This window comes from Musa acuminata, chromosome BXJ3-9 (genome assembly GCF_036884655.1).
Source record: "Musa acuminata AAA Group cultivar baxijiao chromosome BXJ3-9, Cavendish_Baxijiao_AAA, whole genome shotgun sequence".
Classification (NCBI taxonomy): Eukaryota; Viridiplantae; Streptophyta; class Magnoliopsida; order Zingiberales; family Musaceae; genus Musa; species Musa acuminata.
In genome coordinates, this window is record NC_088357.1 from 30,419,782 (window position 1) to 30,429,526 (window position 9,745).

The following is a 9,745-nucleotide window of genomic DNA, read 5'->3' on the forward strand; positions in this document are numbered from 1 at the left end:
AGTTGCGCCGGAGTCATGACAATGATCACGTTGGGAGTTCGAGAGCTCGACGGAAGTTCGGACAGTCGTCGGAGGTTCTGCGGGAACAAATCCGAGAAGTCCAGAAGCTTGCCAAAGGAGCTCCTCGGAACTTGCTAAGTGGATCGTCGTAGTCCAGGAGTTTGCCGGAAGTCCGCAGGAGCATCACCGAGGGTTCATCGGATGATCGACGGAAGTTCGCCGGAAACTCGCCGGAAGAAGCGAGTAACGCACCGAAGCAAGCTGCAGAATATGTCTTAGGAAATAATCGTAGTTAGCACTTTGATTAAGTTAGAAATGGGAGGTGATCCCATTAGCTTAATCCTGGGGCAATTGGGCCCCTGAAGAACTCAAATTGGGTCGAATGGTTCAACCCATTCGGACCCAGGTTGCTGTGGGAGGTGCAACCGCCCAGGCAGGGAGGTAGCACCGCCCAGGCTATGTCTCCCAGCGAGACTGGGCGGTGCAACCGCCCCAGCCAAGAGGTGCAACCGCCCAGGGCTCAGTCTCCGAGCGAGACTGGGCGGTGCAACCTCCTCTGTCAGGAGGTAGCACCGCTAGAGCTCAAGTTTCGAGCTCTGCCAAGCGGTGCAACCTCTCCAGTCAGGCGGTGCAACCGCCTGAGCTCAGTCTTCGAGCTCTGGTAGAGAGGTGCAACCACCCCTGACAGAGGTAGCACCGCCCAGAGGCTCAGTCTTCGAGCTCTGCCAGGCGGTGCAACCGCCCCAATCAGGAGGTGCAACCGCCTGATCCCGGAATTTCGGGAATTGACAGAATTGAGCTCCAAATTTGAACTGGGTTGGGGCCTATAAATACCCCACCCATTCAGCACTGAAAGTACAAGAACATACACTCGAAATCTTGTTGTCTTTCTGTGTTTCTTAGAGCTCAAAACTGCTAGTTCTCCTCTTTCTATTCTTCAAGTTTGAGTTGTAAAGAGAGGAGAGAAAACTTCTGTAAGGGTTGTCTCTTAAGCCCGTAAAAAGGAGTGAATATGTAAGAGGGTGGTTAGCCTTCGCCTATTGAAGGAAGGTTTCTAGTTGACGTCGGTGACCTCGTCGGTGGAGGAAGCCAAAAGTGGAGTAGGTCAAGATTGATCGAACCACTATAAATCTCGGTTTGCATTTCCTTTGAGTATTTTACCTTCACTGCAAACTTCTCAATAGCTTACTGCCCTCTGTGATTTTACGAACGAGTTTCAAGGTTCAGACGTAAATCTGCGTTTAGACGTAAATCTGCGTTTAGACGTAAATCAGCTTTCCTCGTACAATCATCATATTTTAGTTTACGTTTACGTTTTGATTTCAATCATAACTGTTTACTGCCTTATGCGATCTTACAAATAAGTTTTTAAGTTCAGAATTTTCCGAATCTGCGTTTAGACGTAAATCGACTTTTCTTGTACAATCATCATATTTCAGTTTACGTTTACGTTTTGAATTCAATCACAATTGCTTACTGCCTTCTGCTATCTTACGAACAATTTTCTAAGTTCAGAACTTTCTAAATCTGCACTTAGACGTAAATCGTTTTTTATCGAACGAACGCAGCTTTCGTTTTAATCGCTGGAAAAATTTCCGCTGCACTAATTCACCCCCCCTCTTAGTGCTCTCGATCCTAACAAGCATTACATCAAACATCCTGTTTAGAAGTTTATCTGTGACAGTTAGGTGTTTAAAGAGTTAGGCTATGCCATATGAAATTAATACTCCTTGCGATTAAGCATGCAACCTCCTCTAAAATCATGGTGAAGGGTGACAGATCGCTGACAAACAATGGCACAATTAAGGGGAAGTGGAGAGGACTAGTGGCATGGTCGAGGGAAGCTAAGACATTGGGTCTAGTTGCCATGCACCGTTTATTGACTTGTGTGACTTTCCACGTGTGTAGGTTGATTCCAAGTGGTAGCCTATGACCAGTTGAATCAACAGTGTAATGCGTATGCTATCACCAAATTTTTACAAGAACAAAACGATTAAACTACAGAGACCGTTACCATCAAGGAAAGAATAAGACAATTAAAAACCACAGTTCATAAACTTGAACCGGATAGGAAGCATGATAAGAAGCAAGAAGAAGAGGCGGAAGATAACGAATGACCTTACGATCTTTTTGGCTTTGCTAGAGGGTTGGAAGACGTAGAGATGCGCATCTCATGGGCCAAAGGAAATCTGACCACAAGTTACCTAGTAGCGCAGGAATGAAGAAAATAATTATCTATGAATTCTCCCATGATTTACTGCCATAAGTTACCGAGCAGCACAAATCAAAAAAATCCCACCATAAGTTACCGAGCAGTGCAAATCAAATGAAGCCAAAAAATTCCGACATAATTTACCACCAATCAATAAATGATAAAACCACAAAAATGGTGAAACCAATTGATTGCACATTCCTACATTTCGAAGATGAGAGCCTAAGCACGGATCAGGGAGAGAGAAAACACCATACCAAACCCAGGATCGAAAGAGAAGCAATGCTATCGAAAGGTGTGAGAAAAGAGATATCCCATGAAATTCCTTGACAAGGATCGAAGGAGAAGCAATGCAATCGAAGTGAATGAAAAGTGAGACATCCCACAAAATCCCTAGGCAAGGATCGAAGGAGAAGCGATGCTATCGGAGGGCACGAGGAGAGAGACATCCCACGAAACCCATTGACGGATCGATAAAGAAGTGATGCAATCAAAGGGCGAAAGAGGGAGAGCAGGAGCGTTTATATAGAGATCGACATTGTGATGAAATTATAAAAGTACCCATTACAGGTTCAATTAAAACCCTGGTGAATCAATAGAGGAGTGTCCATTATCTTCTCAAGGGACTTCTATGTCGTAATAAGATCTTAATTACGTGACTAATATTCCCCAAAACTTAATGTGATATAAATAAAAAGATTATTATATTATTATAAATACTAACAATGTGATGGATGTCGCAAAAGGCCTTCACTATAAAATATGTTTCACCTGTGGAATTTATTCTTTTTGATGAAATATTAATGATTATTAATCTATCTTCCTCGACCTTAAAAGGTAGACTTCCTTTGTAGAAAGAAGTGCCACACTGATAAGTTTATTTCGATAAGAATAAAGTTCTTTAATTATTGTTTGCCCACCGAAGTGAGATTTTTAAAGTTATATTTTAATAATATGATGGTCCGAAGGAAGTCTCGAGTCAGTTTCATATTTAGTGGAAAAAGATGAGACATTTAACATGCATAACAAATAAGACGAAGCTAATATTTTTATTCGTATATGCAATGGCGTATGTTTGCTTGTAGGTTGTATATATGGCTTGCTGGCTTTATGGGCTTATATCTACAAGGGGTAAAACATACAGGATAGAATTAGATATGGAGGTGTTTGTTTCAAATTCTTATAAGGGGATGTTGATAGTTTGCTATGATCAATATCATATCTCTTCTTAGTCTTTCTAAATACTTTGTTTAATATACATTGTTTTAACTAGGTGTTTGGTTTAGTGGCATGATTCTTGATTTGAGTCAACAAATGATCTACTATATTTAAAGCTTAAGACGACATATATTAATCCTTTTGGTGTAACAAACGATTCAGGGTTTCGAGGGTGGACAAGTGATTGGGCAAAAAAAAAATATATATTTAGAGATTAAGACTGCAGACATTAATATTTTGTGTAATTTTTGTAAGGATTTTGAGGATGGACAAATGATTGGTTAGTATATTTAGAAGTTAAGATGGAATACATTAATTTTAGGAAATAGTATAATCGCCTTTTGCTTTTTGGAAAAAAAAAATGAATTCTTCCACAAGAATCAAATCTTGTTTTCTGCAGTGCTCTTCATTGAGTTTCATAACACAGATGAGCAGTTTCAGTCTGATCCCACGGGAAATTTCAATCATATCCATTATATTAAATTCTATATTTATTTTGAGAGAACAAATAAAACAAAGGGATGAAACCAACAAAAAGCATCAAACAAGCCACTTGCCACAGTTTCATCTCTGCTGGTAATGTACGTTCATTACTGATATAAATGGAACAAGAAGTGACAACTAAGGCAGGAAAATGGATCAAGTCCAACTCAATCTAAATTTCCTGCCTCATCTTCAACACAACACAATCATTCCCTCTAAGCTATTACATGTAATGCAAAAGAACCAACCCCACAGGCAAAGATCCAGTAGATATGAGACACAAACAGCTGATCACTTGCAAGTAAACTTTCCAAAGGATGGTAGTCTCTGCAATCATAGAAGTGGCAACATGAGGATCCATGTTGGAAACAGGCCTTCCCAAATGTCAATAGAAAAAGAAATGTTAAGTGTTAGCTTTGTCTCTTGATTGATAAATAGCAGAAGGATACCCCAATTTCAATAGAAAAAGAAATGTCACCAACCTTTGCCAGACTTCAGTGTCACGTCCAACACAAATCGATGCCTCACAGTTTGCAACTCCCTGTCAATTACGAGAAAAAGAACTATTACAAGTTCATTGTGTAAAGGTAACATAGCTCTACTGATCAAAATCGCATACCCAAATGGTGTTGATATCAGCAGTCTCATGGCACCCCATGGGCCGTCATTCGTTCCCTTCTCCATAGGCAGCTATGTGCTCCATGTGCCTTAGGCCAAGTTTCTGAATTGCCTCCTTGATGACTCTGTGCCCTCCATTACTCATGAACTTGGTGCTGGGAATTACAAAAGGAAAAGAAGATACAAACAACATAAAGAAAGTTAGAAACTTGATCCTCAACCATCTTGTCGATGGTATCGGTACGAACTGTGTCACCTGTAATTTGTGTGAGCGCCAGCACCATTCCAATCACCTGAAGCACCAAAACAGTCACAATGTGACTACAATGGTATTGACACAAGACATGAAGTCATGTTTACAGATCAAGACAACAAATTGATCTTACCTGAATCAGCTTTGGGTCCAAGGGAAAGCACCATTCCAAATATCTCGGTAATTCGCTGTTCACAGAGAGATCTAAGTGCTAATAAGTTGGATACTCAGATTGCTTCACACAATATAAGAGAGGCTTGAAGTAACAAGACATCCATAGAAGAAATCACTGATCAATCATAGTATTTCCGGGTCAGGCATTACCTCAAATATGTAGTGAGCAACCCACAACGGGTCACCAGCTGAGATGCCAACAAGGGCCTACTTGAAACTCCCACTGCTGCATGACATTGCTCAAAGGTGACAACGAGTGCAAGAAGACTACCCTTTAATATCATAAAAAGATTATAATTTACCTAGCCTGGCATCACCTCTTCATTGATGCCACTAATGTTGATTCCTGCTTAGAGACAGGCTGTGTAAAGGGCATCAACAATGTCAGGGCCAAAAGCTTTGTCAGCACCAGCAGAGCAATAGTAAGGGCCCTGTTTCAAATTTACATCCGTCCACTGTGTTACAACAAGCTCTCTAGGGTTTCATGTCAGCAACCCAAAGGTGGTTTATGCCATACAAAATATTATGCAATCATGCAAATAGTAAAAAAAATTCATGGACGCAATTCATCATTTCAACTCTCATATATATATATATACATATATATATATACATATATATATATACATATATATATATATATTTATGAATGTATATTGGATAATTTTTCAAAAAAAGCCCCTTATTTTGAGAAACTCTCAGTTAGCACCTCCTCTTTCAAAAATTTCCACAAAGTGTCATTTTTTTCTCAAAAGATGATTTTGCCTCTACCTCCATCCTTGGCTGCCTATGCCTGAAATCCAGAACTAGAAAAACCATCTATGGAACTAAGGTGCATGTGAGCAAGCAACAGCATCAGTCAATTTTGTTAAAGGATAGCAGCAGGTACCAAGTTCATGCAATGAAACTCTCCATTTACTGCTTGCCTGCAGTTTAGATATACTGGTCTTGAAAGAATCAAAATCCAACAACACATTCACCTAAACTTATTTACAACATGAACATGCCTTGCAGTAAAAGATCAAAAGGAAAATGAACAACATAAAATTGTTCACTGGGTCAATATGATCTACTTGCAGCTACTGGAACCTCAAAACCTCTTGATTAAGGCATGAAATCATGTGTGTAATAAATTACATGAAAGATTCCCTAAAATGCTCAAACCTTCTGCCCTCATTTTTTTATGGATCGTTCTTGACAGACTCCTTCATCATACAGAATTACGGGTAAAACAATGGTTAGAGTATCCCTATTAGTGAACGAGAAACAAAGGTAGTTTAAGAAACAATTAAGATGCAGCAACCATAATCTCTGCTAAGATAACTTTGTATCCCTTTTCTTCTATGCAGTGTAGCATGACATTCTAACCTTGATCATCTGATAGCCAGCAATGGTCAGAGTATCAGACAAGTTTTTGCTCCTAGAAGCAGAACTAGTTCTTGCAAGTTTACCCCGCAAAGATCATGCATTTAATCTGGTCATGCCAAATGCCAGATCAAGTTAGCAGACTGGCAGCCCTTGAAGAGTTAAAAGATGGACATAGAGAAAAAATGCATTTCATCAACAAATTGCTTATTTGACGAATTGATCAAACCTTGGTGAAGTTCCCATACTACAGAATCTCAAGAAACCTATGTGGATGAATATGCACTACTCATTAGTGGTGTATCCTCAGTAATAAGACCCCTCTTTTTCATATCTTCTTCCAAATTTGAGGCAGCCGAAATATCATTCTGCATGAGGTAACCTCTGATCAAAATATCATACACCACAGCATCTGGAGCAATCCCTCTGCTTAGCATATCATCAAAAACCTGCTTTGCCTCAATCATAAACCCTTTAGTTGCCAAACCCCATATAAGTGAGCTGAAAGTAAGCAGATCAGGATAAATACCCTTTTGAAGCATCAATCTTTTAAGTCTCAATGCCTCCACTATATTCCCTTCTCTACAGTGGCCAGCACTTTTTGAAGTGTAGCTAAACTTATCTAGAGCTAGACCAGCTTTTGGCATATCCATAAAAACCTTATCAGCATCATTTATATTCCCTTGCTTGCACAGCCCATCGACAAGTGTGGTATAGGTAATCTCATTAGCTTCTTTTGCTTTCACAAGATATTCATTTGCCTCCTGCAATAGCCCATGCTTGCAAAGCCCATCAATTGCTGCCGAAGTAGTGACCACATCAGGCTCAAAACCATTAATGAGCATTTCTTTATGCAAGTCCAAGCTCTTCTTCACATCCCCTGCTTTGAAATGGGCATCCATCAGATTGGTAAGGATAAATTTATCCGGAATCAGGCCTCTTCCCTCCATCTCCTTTCTCATCTCTAAAGCTCTATACAACTGACGTTATTGCAAAGTCCCCAAAGAACCACCCCATATCCCTTCACATTGAGACAGATTCCCCTGTCATACATTCTATTCAAATATCTCACTGCCGTGTCAAAATCTCATTTCTTTAAGTACCCATCTATCAAGGAAGTGTAAACCACCACATTTGCCAGCACCCCGATCTTGTGCATCTTTTCAAACATCTCTGTCGCTCTCTCCAGCATCCCCTTCTTACAGAGAGCATCAACAAGTGCATTGAAAGTAAATACATTTGGTGGCACGGAAAGACTTGTCATACGATCATACAACTCCAGTGCCATATCCAAACGATTGTTCTTACAGCAACCATCGATCAAACAGGTGAAAGTTACCAAATTTGGAGAAATCCCTAAGAATTGCATATCATTCAGCGCGAAATACCCCATTCTTAAGTCGCCCAATTCGCGGAACATAGTGACGAGAATGGTATAAGTAAGCACTGTCGGGGCGTGAGCCTTCGACATCAATGCAAAGTAGCTCAAGACCGACCGAGGCATTCTGTGCTTGCCGAAGGAGCTCATCATGTGTTGTAGGTGACGACGTCGGGACGGGGCCCACACGACTGCATACTCCTCAAGATGACGGAGGCACCGAGCAAGTCATCGGCACGACAGTAACCGTCGACGAGGGAGTTAAAGGTGACGACATCGGGGGTGCAGCCGAGGACGGGAAAAGCGGCGTCCACGAAGGCCTGGGCGGACCGGGGGCCACCGTTCCTGGCGAGGAGGGAGACGGCGGAATTGAGGGCAGAAATATCGGGGCGGAATCCACGGGAGACGAGAGCGCAGAGGAGCTTGAGGGCGACGTCGCCGAGGGAGCCGGTGGTCAGGCGGTGGAGGTGGCGATTGCAGGCGTAGTGGGAGGGGAAGCGGGAGAGCTTTTGGAGCTTGGCAAAGAACTCTAGAGCTTCTCTTGGCATTGCGGAAAATGTTGTTAGGGTTTCGGTCGTGGTGACGGCGGACGACTCAGCCGAGGTTTTGAGGGTGAACGGGGAGAGGACACGGGTTTCGGAGTCGATCTATAAACTAAACCGATCCGGACAAGTCCGACCCGTTTTCGGTCGTCCGCCTGAAAGTAGCTACGGAAGCTCCAAGTTGGAGAGTGATGGAGTGCGGGATAGGTTCCCGGAGGAGATGAAGGTTCTCTCGGTGGATGACGACCTGACCTGCTTAGCTGTGGGTAAGCGTGTGCTTCTCAACTGCCAGCCAGTGTGACGGTGAGTTACTCTGCAACCTCGTGTGTGCCGGAAAGCCGCGTCTCTGAACTCGTGCTGGGTTGTGCGGTCTTTTCAGTTATTAGGAATCTGGACCGGATGTACGACGTTAACAATAACTTTAAAGTTCTTTTTTTTTTATCCGGATATACCCATGCGATTTTATTCTTTCGGTAAATTTTTAAATATGCCTCTAAGGATAATGGAAGAGGGAGCGAGGGAGAGCTTTGGGAGCTTGGCAAAGAACTCTAGAGATTCTCTTGGCATTGCAGAAAATATTGTTAGGGTTTCAATCGTGGTGACGACGGACGACTCGACTCAACCGAGGTTTTGAGGGTGAATGGGGAGAGGACATAGATCTATAAACTAAATCAATCCGAACAAGTCTAACCCGTTTTCGGTTGTTTGTCGGAAAGTAGCTACGCAAGCTCCAAATGAGTCTATAAGGGTAAGGGAGACCTGATGGACTTATGAGCCCTTAATTCTTATACTTCTCAACCAATGTGAGACTAAATGACTTTACGGGACCATTTGATCGGTTGGCAATTGGTGCGGCCCGTATGCTCGTGAGAAATTGTCCACTTTAGGCGATGGGCGTACCCGCACGATTTTGTCCTTTCAAAGCATGTGAGCTCCAAAAGGTGCTTGTGAGGGTATAAGAGACCTGTCGGACTTATGAGCCCTTTGTTATGAACGAGTCGGTGCTAAAAGAGGGGGTGAATCAGTGCAGCGAATAAAATCACCGGTTTAAAAATTCTTCGTACGATAAAATTGATTTTGGAAAGATATTAACTTGAAATACGTTCGGAAGGGTGTGCAGGAAAAGTAATCAAGTAAGGCAGTTTACAGTAAAGATATATTGCAAGAATATATTACAAGATATACATTTGGCAAATGATTCACATAGTGATTCATTTGAAGAGCCAAAAATAATATCGTCAACATAAATTTGCACAATAAGAAAATTATTTTCAAAATGTTTAATAAACAATGTAGTATCAACCTTGCCTTTAGTAAAATTATTTAAAATAAGAAAGGAACTAAGCCTTTCATACCAAGCTCTAGGAGCTTATTTCAAGCCATAGAGGGCCTTAGTCAATTTGAATACATGGTTAGGAAGAAGAGAATTTTCAAATCCGGGAGGTTGTTCGACATATACTTCTTCGGAAATAAAACCATTCAAGAAAGCACTTTTGACATCC

At 41.6% G+C, this 9,745-nt stretch overlaps 1 protein-coding gene across 6 annotated transcripts; it reads right to left on the reverse strand.

Moving 5' to 3' along the window:
- Positions 1 to 4,001: 4,001 nt before the first annotated feature.
- LOC103975045 (pentatricopeptide repeat-containing protein At2g01740-like) lies at positions 4,002 to 8,484 on the reverse strand. Of its 6 annotated transcripts, XR_010500926.1 has the most exons (9): positions 6,553 to 8,480; positions 6,327 to 6,432; positions 5,261 to 5,389; positions 5,109 to 5,184; positions 4,918 to 4,972; positions 4,788 to 4,824; positions 4,533 to 4,686; positions 4,396 to 4,454; positions 4,002 to 4,287 (listed from the first exon to the last, which is right to left on the reverse strand). XR_010500926.1 is itself a non-coding variant. In XM_065165939.1 (8 exons), exon 1 carries the CDS (start codon positions 8,247 to 8,249, stop codon positions 7,851 to 7,853), a length of 399 nt encoding a protein of 132 aa, XP_065022011.1. In that variant the 5' UTR covers positions 8,250 to 8,464; the 3' UTR covers positions 4,002 to 4,287; positions 4,396 to 4,454; positions 4,533 to 4,686; positions 4,788 to 4,824; positions 4,918 to 4,972; positions 5,109 to 5,184; positions 5,261 to 5,389; positions 6,327 to 7,850. The 6 variants fall into 6 exon arrangements, 2 of the variants coding, with proteins under 2 accessions (XP_065022011.1, XP_065022010.1); XR_010500927.1 differs by lacking the exon at positions 6,327 to 6,432; XM_065165939.1 differs by having other exon boundaries at positions 6,327 to 8,464.
- Positions 8,485 to 9,745: the final 1,261 nt, after the last annotated feature.

Excerpts from the sequence above, each read along its gene's own strand:
- LOC103975045 (XM_065165939.1), bottom strand. The coding sequence starts at position 8,249 with ATGCCAAGAGAAGCTCTAGAGTTCTTTGCCAAGCTCCAAAAGCTCTCC.